The sequence below is a fragment of the Sturnus vulgaris genome, chromosome 5 (assembly GCF_052056855.1).
Source record: "Sturnus vulgaris isolate bStuVul1 chromosome 5, bStuVul1.hap1, whole genome shotgun sequence".
NCBI classification, from domain to species: domain Eukaryota; kingdom Metazoa; phylum Chordata; class Aves; order Passeriformes; family Sturnidae; genus Sturnus; species Sturnus vulgaris.
Genome location: NC_142247.1, coordinates 26,821,770 through 26,845,094, shown reverse-complemented (window position 1 = coordinate 26,845,094; position 23,325 = coordinate 26,821,770). Strand labels below are relative to the sequence as shown.

The following is a 23,325-nucleotide window of genomic DNA, read 5'->3' as shown; positions in this document are numbered from 1 at the left end:
ATCCTTGCACAGCCACAGGACTGAGTTCCAAGTCTCACCTACAGTCATTCCTTCCTCACTCAGAAAACAGCCACAGGATAACTCTGAACTTAGAACTTTGTATTTTATGTTTCCAATGACTTTGTATTTTATGTATTTTATGCAGGAAAAAGAACAGTTCTGGTCCAGTAAAACACAAATATTTTCCTCAGTAAGTGCAGATTTTTTTCTCTGTCACTCATGAATAAAAAAATAACAGTAAGAAGAAGAATAATCAGAGTACCTCCAGGCACTTGAAGACAATGTCAAAATGCTCCTTATGGACATGCACTGCAGCTGATTTAATCATTTGCTCGAAGGCTTCTCCAACAGCTACCCATGGTAGCTCAATTTCTTTTTCAGTAATAGGCCCCAGCTTCAACAGAATTAACTTCATAGCCTGCACAGGAAAAGAGTGTCCTTACACTTAGAAAATAAATCTAGTAATCCTAAAACTAATTAGTGCAACGTATTGTTAAAATATTCCAGTGATCTAAATTCTTTCTAGAATGACTACAAGTAATACAAAAAGGTTATCACCTAAAATCTGAAATATTAGCAAGAAGTATGATTTCAGTACACAGTAATATTGCAAAGGAATTATTTAAAACAACCTTCCTGCTCAAAAAATTCTTAGAAGGCTTTCAGATCTTACCAAGTAATTACCAACATGCTTATCACCAAGGATCCACTGAGGTGAACGAGAAAACACTGGATGATTTCAGTGAGCACTGCCTAAGGCTCATTACAGTAACAGTTAAAGCAGCAATTTTGTCTTTACCGTCTCTGCACAAGAGTGGAACATGTTTCGAACACCCTTGCACATCTCAAAAAGCAGCTGTCCTACACCTTCCACCTTCTCGGGGTGCTCTCCTAGGTCACGGAGCATTAAATTGAAGAGTTCGCTTTTATCAGAAACCTACAAAACATATGGAGAAAAAAATGTTATCTTCTATTCAGAGCTGCCAGATGCATAGACGCAATCAAAAGGCTCCACAGACCATGTTGCTCTCCTTGTCCTGCCTTCCCATAACAGCTCAAACTCATTATTTCTGTGACCACACAAGGAAATTCAAAGAAGAAATTTGATTAGCTATTCAGTCACTGCAGGTCCCATAGCCCCAGAACGTATACAGGTCTGCTGGAGTGACTGCAGCTGAAATATATGGGTTAGTCTTCTCATGATCTTAAACACGTACATAAACGAGCTGTTAAACTGGTCACAACTGAAACAAAAAAGTCCCTGTCTTGATGAGAGAGACATGGATCAGCTGAACACAGAATCCAGCCATCCAAAACTAGAACCACACTTGAGAATACTGCGGGGACTTCTGGCATGATATTTGAACACCTCAGTTTCTGAGGATTTGACTTACAGTTCAGAAATTTCCAAAAACAATCAAATGAACATGCTTTATTAAGGTCTCTCAGCTTAGGAGAAAAATGAGGATACTCAAACTTGCTAGCCAGTCTGAGGAATTCTGGCTTTAGTATGTTTTGACTAAAGAAAACCCAACAACTACCACTCTCTTTCCTTACTCCATGAAAGGCTGCTGTCTGATCTTGGCTGATCTGCCTGCAAATGTTACATACAGTGATGCAAAAACGTCACAAGATTTCAGTTCTACAAATGCCTTTAAGTATTCATGAAAAAGCCAGTGGGCAAATACACATATACAAATTCAAGCCTCCCTTCTGCAGGATTACCTTACTATTTCTAGTCATTTTAGTTAAACAAACCACAGACATTTAGTTTAACATCTCTAAATAGAGTGCTAAGGCCTCTATTTGCCACTACTGACACAGAAGGCATGACATTCTCAGCATGACAAAAAAAACCCCAAAAAACAACAAAATGACAAAAAATGACAACTCAGGACATGCTGTATACCAGTTCAGACCTTGTTAACCCTTCTTTGGAGAAAACTTAATATTGCACATTGAACCTAAAAACCACCTCAAAATTAATATAGTACCAAAGTACAAACATCCCACTTACCTTTCTCATTAGAAAGACAAAACTTTCAGCAGCAAAATTTCTAATGTGGAGTTTGTTGTGAGCCAGTAGGGTGCTGTACAGGCTATAAAGACACAAAATAATCCATTGTCTTTGGGGAAATACAAGAATTGCCATCAGCTGGTTACAAAAATTGTTTCCAGTTTACATTACCACTTTTTACAAAAACTAAGAACCTGTCCTTCTAGAGAGGGCCAATACCTTCCCTCACCTAGATTCCTTTCCACTCTCCCTGCATAAAGAACAAGAGTTTTTCAAAGAAGGTAAAATGACAGTGCCAGGCAAATTAAGTCACAATCAGAAATATCTTTCAAATCTGCAGATCCATACAGATTCAATTGCAGCATCAAGATTTTCAAGATGTATGTTTAGCAGCAATAAGTGAAATGAAAATTGATTTATATGTCAGATTTCTATTTCAGTTGAGCCAACAGGCTTTCCTGTACACGTAAAAGTTTTGAAAGATTCAGTTTGCAAGGCTGATAAATATTTGCAGTTTGCTGGTATCAGTAACAGTGGCAGTTGGCTCATCACAGGTTCTCTGGAGAAGGAATGGTGCCTTAGAGTCAAACTGAACAGATAATTTTTCAATATGTTCAACACCTTAGCCTGGGCTGGGGAGGAAATCTGTAACCAGTTTTTTGCTCCATCTAATCCAAACTGAAATTAGGAGGAAGAAACATGGAACCACTGTCTATGTCAAAAGGAAGAGCCCAGCTACATCAGCAATGTAAGACTGAACAAGTGGTCACACTGCGTCAGGCCACATGCTCAGTCAGTCTACAGCAGCTGCCAAAAGCAGACACTTGAGAAAGGTTTAAAAACACAGCAAGCACATAGAAAATCAGCCTTCAAGAACCTGCAGATCAGGAACTCCCAAGCCCAGAAGTCCTCGCATTTGGTAACTCCCTGGAGCTTGGCAAGTTTCTCTCTGAGAAAAGCTGAGAAAGCATGCTTAAAAGTATAATGAAGCATTAAGCCATGTCTTCATGTGGCATTTACATTTCTACAGCATCTAGTAACTGCTGATCAACATAGACATTAAATACGGTTTTTACCTGTAAATGTTGTGTATGTCCTTCACCATCAATCTCCACAAATACTTGTAGAGATAGGAAAGAGAAGTAAAAGCCCATTCTAGCAGCTCTGTGTCCTGCGTATCTAGTAATTTGGTGATGGCCAGGAAGAAGTCATGGAAGTGAGGATAGAAGTCAGCCTGAAGATCTCGAGCCAGCTGCACCACCAGACTGTGTTTCAGAAAATATGCCTGTGTTAGTGCACCTCAAAAACAAACCAATAAATCCTAGTCAAACATTGCATAATCTAGCACAGTCTCTTTGGAAAGAAAGGCAGCATGACTTTTACTTTTCACTTTTTGAAAAATATCACCTATTAGGCAGCTGTGGATGGCAAGAATCTTAAGATTTTTGAAAAATCAACCAGACAGCAGTGAACAAGAAAACAAATTATTAACATCAAACAAAGCACATTAATAGAATGTCTGACATTCAGTAAGTACTCCAGCTAATTTGTTTGCCTTGTCACAACTATATTTTTTTAAGACTTAAGACCATAAAGCTCTATCAGGGAAATATGACCACTTTGGGTATCTCATTGCTTATTTTCTTCAGGCACAATAAAGATAAAGAACACTTATAGCACAATTAATACTTAATTGTAATACCATCAAGGCTTATGGCTACTTTTTGTGACCTTATACTTACTTTAATAGGGGTTGGTAAGCAAGACTGCCTTCGACTTGCAAATGTGTCTTCAAGCTCTGCACAACAGCACTTTGGTAATAAACCAGCTGGTTGAAGGACTGGCATTTGTTGGCCACTTCCTTGTAGAATTGCACTGTTCAAACAACAAAAGAGAAGCCCTGAAAACTGCCCAGTCCCTGGTAAACATGTAGGGTGTTAAAGAATAACAAACAGTGCTCCAGAGCCCAGTCCAAAAACCAGTAATCTCCCACTGGGCTCTGAAGGAAGAAAAAACATATTTAGCAGTCTATGGAAAGCAGGAAACATGAATATAAATGACATACCAAAATGCTGAGTGAGGTTCAGTTCCTTCCATTTCCGCAGTCCTTCAAAAAAGTACGTTTCAACCTCCTGCCAAAACAAAGATGAACAATAGCTACCAATCCTAATGAATGTGTCCTGTGAAGATGAGAGGTTCAAATGAACACAACTATCAAGTACCTTAAACATTTAAAGAATATTCTAAGAAATCTCCATTACTAATTTCAACAGGAGTTTCCCTGAAAATAAGTCTTTCTTTAATATTCAAAACACATTTGAAAATATTTTCTGGTGACATTTGTTTACATAATTGCTTTTTATATCTCTGTTGACCGGCCTTGATATCTAAGATGCTGTGCCATAGTTCACCCAGCACAGTGCCTTGGGACTTCTTTTGGCACCCTGACAACTATTGAGTGGGAAGATCTGGAGAAAAACCCAGTAGGCCAGGTGACAATAACCTATAAAGCACTTCAATCATAATGATGACTTATGTGACACATAGAAATGACCCTTGTGATCTATAAAGATACATGCTCGTGCTTTATACACATGCTGCCAGTATGTGGGTGTCAATCTCTTCTCCCAGGTAACAAGTGATAGGATAAGAGGAAATGGCCTGAAGTTGTGCTAGAGCAGGTTTAGAGCAGGATATCAGGAAAAATTTCTTCACTGAAAGGGTGGACAGGAATTAGAACGGGCTGCCCTAAGAAGTAGTTGAGTAATCATCTCCAGAAATATTTAACCACAGGGACATCGTTTAATGATGAACCTGACAGTGTCAGATTAACAGTCGGACTCAATAATCTTATGAGGTCTTTTCCAACTTATGATTTTCAAACTTCTGATTCTATTGCAACTACTCAGCACCTGCAAGTCTTTTCAAGTCTGGTCCTAGGACTGCTAAATGACACAGCAGCATCTTTCATGTTCAGAAACAGGCCCACCAGCCACATGGAAGACATTAAGGTGGTACTGTCTAAGTGCCTCTATGGTAATACTGCAAACCAGGTGAAAAAGTAAAAGGGAACAAAGCATGAGACTCTAGAAAAAGCAGTTCTTGCAGGAGCTTCTTTCCAATTTCCTCCTAAATAAATTTCTTAAGTGACTCTTTCATGGAGTATATCTACTTGTGATGTAATTTCAGAAAATAATCACAACTGCTGCTCTCACCTCAGCATAGCTCCCAGTTCTGTCAATCCGATGAATAATATCAATATTAATGTTGCTTAGGCGCTCTGAAAAGGTAAGAAACTGCAAAAAAAAAGACACGTTTCTTGCTTGATTCTGAGCACAACCCTTACAAATCTCTCTCCGTAGCACACACACTGCAAACAGAAACCCCACTTCTAAAGACGGGCTGCCAGATAACACCCCTCAATAACAGCCCTACAAGAAGATCAAAGCAAAACGCCCAGGGGCAGGACTGAACCTCTACCCTCCCCACCCCGACCTGCAAAATCGAGGCTCACAGCCCACACGTCTGCACTACACGATGAAAGAGAGGCAGAGAAATCTACCCAGATTTCAGCCAGCTGCCCCGCTCTCAGCCTTCCTGAATGAAGACCCAAGTTAATTTCATTGAATTGTGTCAGTTTCCTACACGAGGGCGGTGGTGCGCCTGCCGCCAGTCAGGGCCGGTGACTCGGCTGCCGGAGCTGCCGGGTACGAAGCAGCGGCCGCTCTCCAGCCCCGCTGTCTCGGCCGGGCCCCTCGTAGCGCTGAGCACACCCCGCCACGCCGCCGCCCCCGCGCCTCCTGCCGCGGTGCCGCTTCGGCAGCCGGGCACGGCCACTGCGCTAACACCGGCGGCGGAAGCCTGAGCTCCCTTTCCTCGCCCAGCAGCCGCGTCCGGGCGGACGCTCACCCGGTGCGTGTTGCCCGACTTGTGGGCCGAGGGTTTGCTCTTCATGGTGGCGGCGGCTGCGGCCTCACAGCGAGTCCCTCACGTGCGGCCCTACGAGCTGGGCGCCGCCATGCCGGGCACGGGCTGCCGGGAGCAGGGGAGGGACCGCCGGCGGAAGGGGCGGGCGATGCTGGGCGAGACCCGGAGCAGTGGGAGCTCCTGTCCCCGGCTCACCTTGGCAGCGAGCGGCGATTCGGTGTGAGCTCTGGGCAGAGCAGTCTCGCTCCGCCGCCGTCTGTGCTGTAGAGCGGCGGGCTGGGGCACCTCGGTATCAGGGGGAGGCCGCGATGGTGCCCAGCAAAGACCAGTGCAGCCCACGGCACAGCACTGATGGCTCGTCCCGAAACAGCCACTGCCTACTGATCTTAGTAGTGATTTTAAAGTAGTAGTTTAAATAAAAACGTCCATCGCAGACAAAGTACGTGCAAACCAAGTCCTCGCACAAGAGCAAATAGTTACGGACTGGCCGTCCCTTGCAATTCCGCGGCTTTTGGGAACTCCTGCCGAGGCTGCAGTTGCGGGAGGAGAAGCACGCGTGAGCGAGGAGGGAGATGAAGCCAGGTTGGAAGGAGCTTTGGTGTGGGCAGTGTGGTACAATCAGCTCAGAACCACGCGATCGTTCGAGGTTCAGTTTTGCACAGCTTGAGAATTTGGCGCTGCCGAGGCTGCCTGTCCTGCCTGCCACAGGCAGCTCAAGGCCACTTTCAGAAACCAGGCTTGCAGGTTATTCAGATGGAAATAAAGGTGGATTTGAGCACCGCTGAAGTTCACGATTAGGAGCACGTAGGGACCCACAGCTTCGAACAGACCGAACAGGTTGAACACCGCCAGGTGCATCCAGAAAGGCTGCCCACAGGCAGGCAGTAAGCCATAACGTGATAATCATCTGGACAGGTAGGAGAACGTGCTTGCTTCAGCACCTGTGGAGTCAGAGCTACCGAGACAGCTGTTAGCTTTAAACCTTGCTCTTCTGCTGTAGAAATAGAAAGGACTTCTGGCATTTACATTAGGTGGGAAGAGAATGCCTAATTAGGCATTTAAGTCTGAAAAGGTTGGCTTAAGTGATTTCAAGGCCAAATATCTCCATAGAAAGTGCAGCTAAAAGCATATTGAGAGGTCTAGATCCACAAGAGCTTAGGCACCAATATGCAACTGTTTAAGAGCACAAATAACCCTCCAGAAGTGGTTAGTAAATTCCCTTACTATGTCTCCTACATATTGTATACTTATGGAAAACAGTCTACAAGATCTTTTTTCATTATGAATAGCATCTACAGCAAAGCTGTAGAACTTTGCAGGATGCATGCACTACAATATCATCCAAGGAAATGAGCAAAATCTGACATTCATGTAAAGTAATGGGGAGAAGAACTCAGGTGTGCTCTGAATCATGCAGAAGTCATGATCAGCAAAAATAGAAGACATTACAGGAAATTTTTAAAGGCTAAAAATGCTTTTTTGTGTTTGTAAACTGGCAATTTCTTAGAAGATTGAGACAGAGTAGACCTGCAGCTGCTAATATTCCTGAGAGTTTCTGGTTGCAAGAGCTATTCATGGACTGCATTTCAGCCAGCACTGAATACCACACTTGGATGTACAGCTGAGTGAGCCTCAGGCTAGTAGCCCAGATACCAATACCAGTATGGCCAGGACAGTAGGTCTGGTGCCTCAGCTGGCAAGATTCAGTGACTCAGAAGGGCCCTTCCCCACTTGTATATGAGCTGCAGTTATGTTAACAATATCTTTACTACATACATTCCCCTCTGACTGCAATGCCTCAGGCCTTATTCTTTTACTTTTCCACTAAGAGATGGTTTTCCCATCTCTGGGCAGGCCCCAGCTCCAGCACCCTGTGATTATCTGATGGTCCCTGCCAGCAATTCTCCTTCAGAAATCTATGCTGGAGGCATTAAAAATTAAAAGCAGATGGCCTTCTGAAGAGCAATGACTTATTGGTAGTAATACCTGTAGAGGCACGTAGAGGAAAGCTTTGTAAAGTAATGCATGCATGTCTACCAAAGTAGTCACCAATGCAGATCTGACTTCTTCAAAGACTCAGTGTGGGCTACAGCTACTAGTCCCTGACTCTAATCCATCAGCACTTTTGAAACAGGTCTAAAATTCCTATGTCTCCTCCATTTCTGGGCATTTTAGTCCTGCAGTTCAAAATCTACTTGCTGGACTCAGCAAGAGCCACTTTTATGTAGAAGCAAAGCAGGCTTGCCTTCTGGTAATGTGTAGTTTAGCCTAATAACAGTAATTGGGGTGAAATACCTCAATATTTAACCCAGGATGCTCTCACAGGGCAGAATTCATCTCAAATAACCTACAGATTTACAATGCGTGTGTCTGCCTTTGAGCATCAACTTCAGACTCCTTTTATATTTACTTAAGATCTAGACAGGTTCTTGTACTCGAAACATCTGTGTTAGAATAGAATTTATCCTAGAATTGGTGGTCTCAGAAAGTCTGGATGACCCCATTATATGTGCATATCTAGAACTGCCCCTGTGGATGCCCCCCAGATGACATGGCTCAATAACTACATAAATAAATACATAGTAATCCAAACTGTTACCAAGTTGCCCTACTTCTGTCATACTTTTCTGTGTATTAATCACAAGCACAACACGTACTCCTGAAGCCCATATGACACTGAGTTTCTGACTTAGAGGACATGTTACCTGACACAAGACAATGAGCAGCCAGGTTGGCCTATTTTTAACCAGAGAATGTTGTAGATTGCATAGGTGCACAGGTGTAAGATCAAATTTTCATTTTCCTACCATATTCATAGAGGCATGGTGGAGCTTGTGTAGGTAATTATATTGTGAGAGGATTTTCCCTTTCAAAATGAAAGTTAACAGGCTAATAGAAGAACAGAAACAACTGTGAATTAGACTAAATGACTTCCAATCTTGGATGCCCGAAGCTAGGCTGCTCAACCAATATTAAAGACACTAAACAGTTATCTGAGCTGGCTGTGAACCCAGAAGCCTTTCTCTTTGCCTATCTTGAGTCACCACACAGGTGGGGTGCAGGACCTGGGGTGGATGTGGCTGTAAAGCTACTGCATCACAGGAGCTCTTAAAAATCCTCCTGTAGGGGGAAGTTGGCATGAGTTGAAGGCAGGTTATACAAGTGTATCATGCAGTTTGGTGTATTCTTTCAACTGAAGCAAACAAATTTATAATTTTTAAATTTGTCTGCAAAGTAAAATAAGCCCTTTGTAACACAATGACATATTTTCACTGCCAGTTTCCTCCTCAGCTTCTAGCTGGCATTTTGCCTTGCCTTGTGAGAGAAAACTCCACAAGATTATGTAGGATGTTGTAGAGAGTGCTTCAAAATCAAAGCAGACAAGATTCTGGAATCCTGTTCTGCAATCTGTTGGAACTGTTTGGCCACATTTTTTCTAATATGCCTGAAGCATAGGGATTCTGCAAATAATGCAACTCCAGGTCAATGCTAGCTAAGTCATGGGGAAAATTTAATCTACCCTTAGGTTTGCTGATCATGGAGGGTTAGAACAAGGGCTGGAATACAGATCCCAGATTTTCTGTCTGAAATATCCTGAATTTAGGAACTTTCCTCATAGAAAGAGGCACTGACAACCTGGTTCAATTCTTGACACACCTAGGTGAGTGACATCTATTTCCAGTCAGGGTCCTGCTGCAGAGCTGAAATAGGTGGGTGTGGAGGGAGCAGAAAACACAGAAGAAAGTTTCCCTGCATCCTCAGAACAAGCTCCTTGGAAAACCATAGCTTAGAGATAAGAAATATCTTGTGAAATGACGAATACAAAAGGAATTTAGCTTCCCCCCCTTGGAAAATCCTCTTGTCTATCTTCGATATTAGTGGTTCATGTTCTTTTAGTATCCATAGGCCAGCTTTGAATGTAAAATCCCTCAGGGATTGGTTAGAAAGTAGAATTCCCTGGGTAATTGGTGCAAATTGTAAAACCCTCAAAAGATATAAGAACCCCTGTAAAACAATAGCCATTGGTATATGCTAGCTAGGATGCCTTCATAGAATAAACTATGGATTTGTGCCTCTCTGCATATGCTGGTTTCTTTTCTCACTGCTCTGAGAGCTCACCCTGAGCCACAATTCTATCTGGGCAAGGCTCGTGAAAGTGCTTCATCACTGAGAGCTGCAGAAGCACTCAGGGATCCCAAAGGAACCCCAAAAAACCCCAACCAATGACAGGTGGGCTGCACTAGCTCCATCTCTTAAAGGAAACTGAACAGTGCCAGGGCACAGGGACTGTCCACACCAATAAATCATCAACACAATCCTGGCACAATTTTGATTTGTGCTAGTTTTCTGCCCAGTAGGAATGGCCACCTGGGTTATTTTTTAGGCTTTGGTTTTCTGTTTGTTGTGTGGTGGGGTTTTTGTGGTTTTGTTTGTTTGGTTGGTTGTTTTTTGGTTTTTTTAATTGTTTTTTTGTGGTTTGTTTTGGTTTGGTTTTTGGGTTTTATGTTTGGTTTTTGTTTGGTTGGTTTTTTCGAGTGGAGAAGAAAGTTTTTGAATCTCCTTGTGTTAGTTAAAAACAGGGTCTGATTTCTGCACAGACCACATGTATATAGATAGCCTCAGGACAAGAGAGGTTTGCAGTGGTGCTACTGCTACTCATCCACAGCAGCAGCAGAACTGGCTACAGCCTTGTTGAAAGCAACAGTAATAGAAACAGCAGGAGGAGGATTCACAGAGGAATCATGGAGCATGGAAAGGAAAATTAAAAGGCAGGATGGAGTCTTGTTTCCCAAAAGAGATGTGAATGCTCTTCTGCACTTCACACTCACCATTAAAATGAGAGGTATTTGGATTTGACAGAAACCATCTGGATTTCAGGCTGTCTGTCTGGGACTACTAACAGTCCGTTTACAGCATGCCATTCAGGGGAAAATAAGACCAAGCTCACTGAAGGGAATGGTATGCTCTTGGCATGGAATAGAAGGTTATGTACAAATCAATTGGTACTGTTCTTCATATCTCTGCATCCAGCTCATTCATGCAACAAAAGTTAGGTATGTAGGTTTGATGTTTTGGCTAATTAATTTGTTGCCTTTGGTTTTTATTTGAAGTTTGAACTGTCATAGTATTCATGCAGCTCTAACTTTGCTCGCAGGTTCCAATAGAGTCAGTACTTCAGTTATCCATTCTTGATCTCATAGATCCAAGAGACAGAGTGTACAAAAGCTGGAACTTTGAAGAAAAGGTCTAATAATCTCAGCTCTGCAGTGTACTGTATGGAAAAAAACATTTAAACACACATACCCTTAAGCTGAGACTGCTAGGAAGCAGCCTAATTTTGATGTGTTCTGTTGAGTGAAATATTTGTGGGTACCTTAGAAAAGTGGGAGAATTTAGACAACATCAAGAGACAAAGCAGCCCTTCTTGGCACTTCCACTGTGTCATAAGGTGCTGGTACCAGCTGCTAAATTATAGATATTCATGAGAAATTTCCAATATTGGTCTATATAAAGCAGAAAAAAACCCCAACAAAACACAACAAAAATCAAACCATACTAACCAACCAGCCAACCATCCAACCAGCCAATCAACCAACCCAAAAAAACACCTAAAAATTTTATTAATGCTGTAACTGTAGAGATGTTGCTAACACTAAGAAAAAAAAATAGGGCTGTCCCTTCTTACCATGAATTTAAGTAAGTTTTTAGACTCCCCTGCTGCTTTTAATACCGATTAGTAGGTCTAATTTATGATCAGATCAATTAGGAACCATTGAAAGAACTGATAAAACAAACATACTGAAATAATGGATCCCTGTATAAAAGATATCTAGGTGGAGACTGACACTCCAGTAATAAAGGAAAAGGAAATGAGCCTCAACCTGCAAGTAAGAGAGAAAATCCAAAAGAGTCTGGAGCAGATGAAGTCCTGGTTGCTTGAACTGGGCAAGCACTTAACATAGGGGTGCAGTTCACCTCTCTGGCTATAGTTACTGGCTGCACAGAGGGCTATATTTCTCCTGGTGTTCATAGCCAGTAGAAGATAACTTGCAGGGTGCTCAGCAGTGCCTCTTTTGATGTAAGATGAAATGAACCCCTTTAAAATAATCATCAGCTAATGGTACTGCACAAATACAGAGCATCTGCTGTACCAAGAGATGGAGTCCCTTAAATCCAGCTGCAGCCCAAATGCTTTTCCTTCTCGACTGCCATTTACTGCTGCACTTCTTGTGTATCAGATCATTCACCGACTTTGCAAACAGCTAACACTAACTTGGTGACACTAAGATGGTATTAACTGCCAAGCTGTGGAGTCTTTATGGCGCTGGATCAATACAAATTTTTTTGACTGTTTAAAAAAGCATGTTAAAGTTATTATTTCTTCCTCATTGCCTTAGGCCCAAATCTGCATTTTTATCAAACCCCACTCAGTAGTCTATTTGAACAAGTGCTAACACTGGATAGCAATACACTAAAGCAACAGACATTAATTTTAAGAGTCTTAATGTGCCTGGATTAATAAAGTCCCCCTGCCATGGAGTTTGGTCATCAAACATGATATATGTCCACTGTCCCCCACCGACCACAGATGATCCACCACTCCTTAAGCATCCTGCAACAACCATAAGACTGCAGTACAAGAGGCCAGAAAACCTCTGGCGTGTCCCAGCAGCATATTGGGAGAGACCAAGGGTGCTGGTATTGTTTCCACTTTCCAGAAAACTCAGGGATTTGCTATTTGAAATGTCCAGATAGCATCAGAAATAGGTGCAACAAATCTCACATTATAGAGGAAAACAGAAGAAACAAGCCAAGCCAAAGTCAACAGATGCAGGTCGTTGGACCTGAGGGAAAAACCTCCTTCCTTATCTACTTTTGGTGATGGATGTTGCTTTGAGGATGTCTGAGAAACAAAGCAATTAAACACACAGAGCCGGTGTAAATATGCATAACTTCCTTCAAACATTTCCAAGCAGTGTATGCGTCTGTGTGATCTCAGCATGGGCAGCCTTGACAGAGAGCAGAAGAAGAACTGAAGACGATCAAAAAGGGGTTTAAAAAAGAGGCAAGGCAGTCGGTTCCTAGAGACATTAAAAATTGGAAGAATGAAGTAGATAGGAAACAGCAATTTTGGGGGAAATGCCTCATGGGACTGTGGGCACAAAAAGAAGGGGATTCTTGCAGAAGAAGTGTGAGAGGGAGGGGAAAGAGAAAGTTTCTTAATGTAAAGAGATGGAGGCAGAGATGAAAGGATTGAGGGAGCACAGGGGATTTAGCAGTAGCAATTACAAAGAAGGATGGGAGGCAGATAATAAGGGAGATGTCAGAACTGGTGATAGACACTCTGGATTATGATTAGAAAAATAAATCAAAATAATAAAAAAGCTAGTTAGGTCACTGGGGCAGTGGCAGACAACATTTTTCAGAGTATTTTGAAGAGGCTAGCAGGCTCATTTCCAGAGGCTTCCTCTGTAGAAAATGCAAAGAGACAGGCTCCTCCAGGGAGCATATCAAAGTAACGCTTTCTTTCTGAAGATCCTGTCTCTCCCTTCAGTAGGGAGCCAAGCTGCATAACCGAACTTCAGGTGTACACAGTACACCTAAAGCAAACACATATCAAAATAACACCAACTAGAACATGTGAACGGAGGTAGTTTGGATAGCAGGTAGTGAAAAAAAAGAGGGAAACAACAGAAACAAAATACGGAAATTCAGAAAAATTTACTCAGAAAAAGATTCATTTTTCTGTTCATCATTCTGGTGGACATTTGACAGCCCTTTCTCATACATTAACTGCAAGTAAGCAAACTAGTTGAATTGTAATTCTGTTGATGCAGAATTGAACACCTTAAATAAACAAAAGATCCCAAAGCCATGGGAATAAAGTTCAAACATGTAACTTATTTATCCATTTGAGTTAAAGAAGTAAAATCTGTACCACAATTTTATTCCCATACTAGTTGTTCTCTTAAGCAAGTATTTATCTATGCTACATCTCACTGCATGGAAAATCAATAAATAAATTTTGAAATTTGTTCTTTTAGATGAATGAGGAGAATTCTCTAGCAAATGCATTATAGACTCCTAATCATTCAGATTTAAATGCTCAGTAGTCAAGGCTAACTTAAGTACTTCCTTCAATCCTGGAGCACTCACTATTGATTTTAAAAGGTGTGTCGGTATTAGTGGGTTACATAATCTGAAGTTTCCTTCTCAAGACCATTAATTACTCACATTTAAATTATTTTTCTACCAAACTGCATTCATTCGAATTTCAGTGGAATGCAAAAAATAGAAAAAATAAACAACTAAGAATGTGTCATTCAAAATGCCAACATAAACCATGACTTTTGTGACTCTTTGGCTCTTTTCTCCTTGTTAGTCTCTTTCTTTGCAAGTCACTCTTTCTGTCCACACGTCCCAGACATGCTAAGCATGAGAGGACAAACACTTCAAGCAAACAAGTTGTTACCCTGAAAGACTTCTTGATTATTAGGGTCTGAAGCAAAGACCTTTCCCAAATATACACCTCTTCGAATACAAGATTTGGATAGGATGAGGACTGGAAATGCTACAGACATGGAATTAGGGAACCACGTTTCTTGAAATACTTAACTTGTTATGTTTATGGTGGTTTTTTAAGACATAAGACACTTGCAAATATAATTTTATCCTCATTATTGCCCACAAACAGAACACGGTCTGTGCAAGAGGCACTTCTATGAAATTACTACTGGAAGAAATTTCTAAAAGGATGCTTGGAAATGTAGCCTAGTGATATTATTGGAAATAAAGAGGTAACAATTATGGTACATCTCTGTAAGAGAAACTCCCTGTACTTAAAATACATGTGCCAGGTGACTATTCCTAAGAAACTCATCCAAGGGTATTCTTCTGAATACCCTTGCAGGGTAATTCTGTCATATCCAAACACTATTAACAGAAAAAAGGCTGACAAAAAATAACTAAAAAGAAAGCTAAGAAAATCACCAAAAAAGACTGTGGAAGATTTCTTTAAGACATCTGCCCTGTTTTTGGCTGGGATAGTTAATTTTCTTTTTAGTAGCTGATACAGTGCTGCATTTTGAATATAGTATGAAATGAATGTTGAAAACACACTGGTGTTTTTGTTATTGCTAAATTGTGCTTACCCTAAGCCAAGACCTTTCAGTTTCCCATGTTCTACCAGTGAGCAGGTGCACAAGAAACTGGGAGGGAGCATGGCCAGGAAGCTGATCTGAACTTACCAAGGGTATGTTCCATACTACAGAACATCATTGCCAGTATAGAAACTGAGTTGGCCAGGAGATGCTAATTGCTGCTCGGGCGTGGTCTGGGCATCAGTCAGTGAGTTGTGGGCAATTGTATTATGCATTGCTTGTTTCTTTTGGGATCCTACCACCCCTTTTAATTAACATTATTAATAATGTCATTATTATAAATATTATTGTTAGATTTTATTTTGTCTTACTTATTAAACTGCTCTCATCTCAACCCACGAGTTTTACTTTTCTTTTTTTTCCTTTTCTCCTCTTCACTGCAAGGTGGGGGGCAGGCAGTGATTGAGTGACTGCATGGTACTTTGCTGCTGGCTGAGATGAAATCACATCAGGGGCATTAAATCAGGAGAAGCAAAGCCAATGCTGCTGGTAGACAGGTAACTAGCTATATTATGCTCAGCAATTCAAAACAACAGTGTAGGGAAAAGCACAGCAAGTAGTTGAGATTAAGGTGTATCCAAACACCCAAACTGATCTTCAGAAATATGAAACACCATCAGCAATGAGCTTCCTTTACACCAAAATGCAACAGGCTTCTCAAGGAAGCAGTTGATGCAATTAAAATCTTCCAAAAGTAAAAGAGGTGCATTTTTACTTGAAGTACTGCATTATGAGCAAGATCAGTCTAATTAGAAGTAAATGATTGATTTTGATTTCCTAACAGTAACTGTGATATAAAGGAAATTAAACAGGTAGCTCTGTGAACAGAGGAGTGAATGGAACCTAGATCCTTATATCACCGAGTCTTAGTGTTGGTTGGCCTGTGAACTTAAGAAGATGAGAAGTTTTGCCTGCAATTTTGTGTTTTTAAGTTCTTTCTCTCAAATGGTTTCACCTTTCCCTAATATAAGTTCAGGTCCTGCAGCAGTCTTCCTTTCTACAGGAATATTTATGGGATCCTGCATTTTTTCCCATCTATTTTAATGCAATCGGTGCTCCTTAATCTTTCTGAGACCGCAGTCTCTCTAGATTTGGTGATGGTGGACTGTGGTCATTGCATGAAGAAACACCTTCCACATGCATACATGTATATATACATACAGGGCATGATTCCACATCCCTGATTTCCTAACAAATCATCTGTTTATGCAGATTTTATTTTGAAATTATTTTGTTTGTTTATTTTTACCAACAGCCAGCCATTTTCTGGCAAGGTTTCCAAACTGATCTCTGTGTAAGCAGCAGAGAACAGTGGTCAGTCCTGGCACTACACAGGAGTAAAATTGGCATGTTCTTCATCTGCAAACTCAGCTCAGCTGGTGTAGGTACAGCTGAAGCCCACACAGTCTGAAACTTCACACTCAAGAAAAGAATTACTGGAAGTTGGAAAGCTCCCAGGCTGCCAAAGCAAAATGCAGAGTGTCTTGCATCACTGCTGAATAATGGTCACCAGGCCTCCAGTGCTCTCTTCCCTCACTTACAGTTGTTTTTGGCCATGCTCATATTTGCCTACAAGCAGGATAATCCCTCAAAGTCTATTTTCACAACTTAGTTTAGAGAGATGGGCAGCATCTCTCCAAGTTCAGGGCTCAATATATTTGTCTCGTCTACAGGAGAAAATCCATCCCACTGATCTCTCAATGCAGTGGCCCATCCACATGAAAAATGATGGGAAGGGAATGTCCTTATCTACAGACTCCCAGTAACACTTCACAGAGCTGTCCCATAGCGGAAATGAGTCCAATACAATCACATGGAAGGAACCATTTGGAATCCATAGGGCAGTCTGGGGTTTGTTTGGTCAGATCCATGGCCCTTTTAATTGGAGAGATGTGAATCTTACCCCTCTTGCTATTAAACACTGAATCCCACTGATGTTAGTAGATCTTACAAAAACAGAGTTGCAGTGACAGTGAGATGAGACACCACATAAGGCCCAGTGGAGATGGGGCAAAGTGTTACAAGAAGACAGTGAAATAACACTCTGAGTTTAGAAGCCATTTACATATCTATTGTAGCGATGAGAAAAAGCAAATACCTGCAGTTCTGTCTCTGTTACACAGCACAAACCAGTGGAGCTAATTTGGTTCCCTCTGTGAAAAATCCAGAAAAAAACATTTAGTCCTGTTCTCCAGGTTCACTTGCTGTGATTTAGAACATGGCCATCATACAGATTTGCTTCTGGTTCCAAAAGTGGAGACATCCTCATGGGAGGATCCAGCCTTTCATGCCATACTGGTTATGATGACATTTTAAAGACAATTTGCTTAACACTATTAGTAAAAGAACCAAGGAAACCAGAGTGATGTACATTTCCTCATAGCTGCTTGTGTTTCAGTTAAGAAACATGATTTGTTTTCCAGTACATGTTATCACTTGCTGTGTTTACATTATGTCAAAAATTATAAAGAGACAGAATTAAAATTGTATTAATCCTGTGTAATTAATACTTTAAATGCATGTTATTGTTTGAATGGTTTGAGCACTGTAATTCCTGAAGGAGTGCAAACAAGGGACACTGAGCATGAAGCTCCAAACAACACAAGCTGTGGGTCTGGGCCAGAGCCCATTTATATCCTTCCTGAGATAAAGGGATCATGCTTTTTGACAACAAATACTTTTTTTTGGACATCAGTTCATTGCACAGAGTGGGGATGTGCCAGTTTTGATTGAAGCTTTGCTTGGAAGCTTTCTCATCTTTCATGTTGTCAAAAGTTGACTTAGCGCAGCCACTTCAGATGGTCAATGAATCAATAGCCTAATTGGTAGGTGTAGAGCATAAATTTATTTCTTGCTCTTCCTCAACAGGACATCTGGAAGCTCTTACTCATTGTATAAGTAATTAGAGAGTAACTGGGCTAGAGACTGATGTCCTAACCTGCTGTGGTGAGATTAGAACATACCACTTGCACACCATGGCCAGTTTCTGTCTCTTCAGGGACATTCATACTCCTAGATAGGCATCTAGACACCAGACCACACAGACATGATTTCACAGCTCAACTTAATAATCCTGCCAGACAGACTTCCACCTGCTCCCCCTCCTTTCAATATGAACTCAGAAATAAGTCCAAAAGGCCTGCAATTCCATAGCTCCCAAGGAGAGAGAAGTGTTCCGTCATCTGTGCTTGGCTGTCAGGTGTCTGCTCATTTCTAGAAGGCTGCTGAAAACCATGTCTCAAAATGGTCAGATACAGGCAGGTCAGAGGACCTTGAGCTGAACCCAGAGTACTTGCAACAAAGACTACTTCCAGCTTATCCAGCTCTAGATAAGAGCCAGAAGAGGCTGGGCAGGAAGGAAAATTATTCTACCTTCCATGAAGGAAAACAGGGTAATTTTTAATTTTCAACCTGGTTCTGACTTTTACTAGGTAATCACTTCCAGCATAGCATTTTGCCAATGTACAGCTCAAGATGGAAAGCTACTGTGTAAAGCTTCTAAATTCTGCTGCATGGTGCACTGTGTGTGGCTGCACTGCTATCAAGCATATCTTAAGTCAGCTTTGGCATCCTTTCATCTTCATTCCCCATCTGGGGTTGCTAATATATGGCAAAGTGGCCAAATGCGGTAATTGCTGTGTTAGTCCTGCGTGTACTGCTGCCTAAGAAACAGGAGCATCTCCACCACCCGACATGCATGACCTTAAAATCTCACAGATGTTTTTGATGCATTCCTCTCTGGGTAAGGTGAGTGAAGCTCCATTTGTGATATTCCTGTGCACTTTAACTCTTTAACCTGTGATCAGTTGAAGACTGTCAGTAAAACTTCTGTGAGCACAGTGCAGGTAGTAGAGTTTCCCTGTTGCACAAGGATAGTGTTCAGCAACTTGCCTTGGTAAATCTGATTTAGTGAGTTTCCTTCTAGACTGCACAACTCATGGAAATGTATATACTAAACGGTATTTTTACCTCCGCCTTTTGGGGAGATGGTGGAATATGTTAATAAGCGAGGGTGGGTTTCCCATCCTGGGAGAACTCTTGTGTGAAATGTCTTCCCTCCGAAAGCTCTGGACCGTGACCCAAGTTTGCGGCGTAACCGCGTTCAGGCTGGGCCGTGCCGCGGCGCCGTCCCGCAGTCCGGAGGAGCGGGGCGGGCTGCCCTGCCCCGGGATCGCCGCCCCTTCCCGCTCCGCGGGGGCGCTCAGCGCCGCGGGGAGGAGCGGACCCCGGGGCCCTATAAGGCCCGCCCGCCGTCCCGGCTGCGGCACTCGCACAGCGGCTCCCGGCGCAGCCCGCTCCCACGCCCGGGACAAGCGGCGGGGACCTGCGCAGCGCACCTGTCCCGACGGGGACACCGCACCGCTCCGCACCTGTCCCACCTGCGGACACCGCATTGCACCTTTTTGCTTCTGTGTCGCTGGTGTCACCGCACCCGCCCCAACCTCGGCGGGGGCACCTCCCCGGGGACCCGTTCCCATCTGCTTCTTTCTGCTTATGCACCCCGTGCCAGCCCTGCGGAGGCAGCAGCAGGCCCTCTGATCTTTGGTTCCAAGGGTGAGTTCCTCCGGTAGAATGGCTCAATTCACCGTGTGGGACTATGTGGTCTTTGCGGCCATGCTGCTCATCTCAGCTATCATTGGCATCTACTACGCCTTCGCGGGAGGCGCGCAGAAGACATCAAAGGACTTCCTCATGGCCGGCCGCAGCATGAGTGCCCTCCCAGTGGCACTGTCCCTCACCGCCAGCTTCATGTCAGCCGTCACGGTGCTGGGCACCCCTGCTGAGATCTACCGCTATGGTGCCATCTTCTGTATCTTTGCCATCACCTATGCCCTGGTGGTGCTGTGCAGTGCTGAGATCTTCCTGCCTGTCTTCTACAAGCTGGGCATTACCAGCACCTATGAGGTAAGGTGGAGTGGAAAGAATCCCTGCCCAGCTTTTAGGGAGCTGAGGGGCTTCTCATGCCTACTTTCTACATGTCTGCCCTCCACCTTCTCTTCCCCAAATTCCCTGCACTGTGTGCTGTCCTGTGTCACCACACTCCTGAGAGCAGACTGCAGCTCTCTCTGTTCACAAGTCTGCTCACACTGTCTCTGCAAACAGGTGATCCTTAACCCTGCTACCTTAGCTCACGAACTACGTGTCATACCAGATTTGTTTCCTCATGCCATATACTCAGTTCAGTAGGTGGATTAATCCTAGTGCATCTTGGATGGTGACATGTCATTAATCATCTGTAATTAATATATTAAAACCAGAGCACAAAAGCATCTACTATAGGAATCAGAGCTATCACATCACGCTTCCTCTAGATTGGCTGCTAAGCTTAGATGCTACCACAAAAGGCCCCCTTTGGCAGAGTATGTATTTGTGCTGCTCCTAGAGATTTTGAAGACATCCCTTGTCACCTGAGGCTGCTTACACGAATGTCTTCTCCATCATGACTATACAAGGAGGTCAGCAAATGCTCTGTGTCTGTGAAAGTTTTCTTACTTCCACTGAAATAAGGCTGATCTGGTCTTCAGCCCAGTGTGTAAGTTAAAGCTGTAGCCATCAGCACGGAGACAACTGGGGTAGTGGGATAATCACAAGTCAAGTCTGACAGGGATGGGGAAGCATCTGGTCAGTGTTTTCGTCTGATTCAGAATGTCCATGTAACCTATTTATCTTCCTGCATGGAGATAGCTCCTAGCTACAGATTTGGAAACAAACTGCTCATTTCACAGAGAACTTTGGAAAAGGAGCATCGGTGCAGGTGAAAGTCCTTGACTGGCTACTTTGGTCTTTAGCATTTTATTACACTGAATAGAGGCATTGCAGCACTGGAGGCTGAAAACAAGATTTCCGTTGGTATATTTAGATAAGAATTCACCAACAGAAATTTCTGGTGTCTTCCAGTGTATTTTAATCTACTAGTCTTTGGACTGTCATGATGATACTTAAATAGGGGTCTTTTAAATAAAGGCTTATGATCATTACTGGAAACTCATTGGTTATCTCAGCGTTGAATCAGTAATGCACCTATAAAACATGTATCTTCTATTTGTGGACAGAGTTCAGATTTTTAACAACCGTTTGTATCTGTCCAGGGGTTCAAGACTGCTTCCTTGTGTGGATGTGCTCACAGATCACATTTTAAATGCTCAGTTCATGAGTGAGCCCTTTGAGGTGCTTCAGTGTTTATCTGTGTCAATTGAGCAGATTTGTCAGGCAAATAAGATTTCTTGTGTACAACCACACACCAAGAGAGTTTTTAGGACAGATAGTGGTAAGAAATCTGCTCTACAGCATGACAGACTCATTTAGAGGTTGTGCTGTTCCAGGCTTGATAGAAAAGTGAGGGTTCCGGTTTCACAAAAGGCAAATTTTGGCTTACCAGTAGGTAAGCAGGCTGCCTTGGGCAGTGCAGAAGGTGAGGTTAACATGGGGAGAAGCTGCTGACCACTGAAAATCTTTGCCCTCTCTTGCAGCAGTTCAGATGGTCACACATAATGCCAGTTCTCAAACTGAATAAGATGTAGGAATAGTCACAGCGTTTTCTTTTTCTCTCTGATTTCACAAAACTAGTCGGTTCTACTTTTTTGGCTGCTATGTCATTGTCAACTTTTAGGTTTCCCTGTGCACAGTCAAGAGTTGAACTTGATGATTCTTGTGCATATTTGTCCCTTTCAACTCAGCATATTTAGATATTCTGTGATAATATATCCTAGTCTTTTCTGTAGACTCCCTTGTATAGTGACTGGCTTATGTCTACTTCACTTGTTTGTGTGTTATTACCCAGTGGTGAGGTCTGTAAAGAAATACCAAACTAAGTTCAAAGAGATATCAAACAAGAGGACTCTAGAAGTTTTGGTCATTCATGAAAATGTAAAAACTGCACTCTGCTCTTTCTGTATTGCTCATCACTTCATTCTAGTTCTATCAATAGTGCCAAATTTCAATATAAACATTTGTTTTTTCTTCTTTTTTGCAGTACTTAGAACTTCGATTTAATAAATATCTACGCCTCTGTGGAACGGTCCTTTTCATAATACAAACGGCAAGTAAACTTCAAAGCTGTTCTGTGGTCCTCAGGGCCACTGAAATTATTTGGTTAAGTGTAACTGGGTGTTCTCTCTGAGCAGCTGACGAGGTTGCCACAGTGCCTGGTTGGCTGGGTGCAGGAGACACAAAGCTCTTTCTGCTCCACAGCAATGAGGTGGGGAGCAGGTGCTGTGCTACCTGCCTCATGGGTCTCTGTGGGCACTGCTGAACACTCAGATCAGTCACTTGACATCAGCACCATGCCAAGAGACGAGCCACCCTTCACTACAGGAGAGCAGTGTGAAGAGCAGTCATTCAATTGTCTGCTGGAGAAACCTGCAGTGAGATCCAAATGGAAACGTGTGTCAGTTATCTACAGCAGCAGTTTTCATCCTCTGGGTTGTCCAGAATCTGACTAATTCTCAAGGGTCAGGGAGAGGTGACAAAACAGGCTGTCAGGAGCTGTCATTTACTTACTGCACAAGGGTTTGCACCACCACCACTGGAAAATCCTTGGGTGTGTGCAAACTGAGAAGTAGAAAATTACTGCTCTGGGGAATGTTAAACTAAAGCAATCTTTGAAATTACTGTTGATGCAGTTTGCTTTACCTGGCCCTTTCAAAGAGTCAGTACAGGACCACAGCTTTTAAATACCAGTGAGCATATGTCAAATGCACCAGAACAAAAATGTACTTTTTTCACAATTTTGAAGTGGACTTTTGGGTTAATTCAACGTAAGAATGACTATGCAGTCAAAAGCTTTTTAAGTTACATGTTTCTTTTTTGTCCATTTTTGTATTTTTTTAAGGCACACCGGAAGTTACACGGCAATCACACTTGCACCAGTAAGATGGTTCCCAATGCAGTGCTCATTACTTATTTAAGCAGTGCTGTTTAGCTGGTTTTTACAGATACACAAGCTCATGGAAAAAGTAGAGTGCTGGCATGTGTGAAACCTGACACTGTTTCACCAGCAGATATAATGACATTACAGTTGGATAAGTTGGAAGAGCTAAGCATAATCTTGGCCTCCAAAGACAAGAAAAATAATTCTATGCAACTTAATATGTGCTCAAGGAAATTAACCAATGTGGCGTTCTCTGCCAAGCACTTACAACTTAACCGGAATAAATTAAATACTAGTGAGGAAAGAAAACCTCCCAAGGTTTTAATGATGCAATTTTAACTCTTCTGTGA

General features: G+C 42.5%; 2 protein-coding genes across 3 annotated transcripts in view; one reads left to right on the top strand and one right to left on the bottom strand.

Moving 5' to 3' along the window:
* UTP20 (UTP20 small subunit processome component) overlaps positions 1–6,053 on the bottom strand; it is a 63,331-nt gene extending 57,278 nt beyond the window's left edge. The window contains exons 1-8 of the mRNA XM_014889832.2: positions 5,927–6,053; positions 5,233–5,313; positions 4,083–4,149; positions 3,760–3,892; positions 3,094–3,282; positions 2,018–2,099; positions 800–937; positions 263–418 (exon numbers count right to left, since the gene is read on the bottom strand). Coding sequence (XP_014745318.2) covers positions 263–418; positions 800–937; positions 2,018–2,099; positions 3,094–3,282; positions 3,760–3,892; positions 4,083–4,149; positions 5,233–5,313; positions 5,927–5,971 — 891 coding nt within the window. The 5' untranslated portion in view covers positions 5,972–6,053. The remainder of the gene's footprint in view (positions 1–262; positions 419–799; positions 938–2,017; positions 2,100–3,093; positions 3,283–3,759; positions 3,893–4,082; positions 4,150–5,232; positions 5,314–5,926) is intronic.
* Positions 6,054–19,434: 13,381 nt separating this feature from the next.
* SLC5A8 (solute carrier family 5 member 8) overlaps positions 19,435–23,325 on the top strand; it is a 29,444-nt gene continuing 25,553 nt past the window's right edge. For both annotated transcript variants that reach the window (XR_015803831.1, XM_014889852.2), the window contains exons 1-2: positions 19,435–20,010; positions 22,079–22,144. Coding sequence is in view for 1 of the 2 variants with exons in the window: in XM_014889852.2 (XP_014745338.1) it covers positions 19,678–20,010; positions 22,079–22,144 (399 nt within the window). In the remaining variant the exon portion in view is untranslated. The remainder of the gene's footprint in view (positions 20,011–22,078; positions 22,145–23,325) is intronic.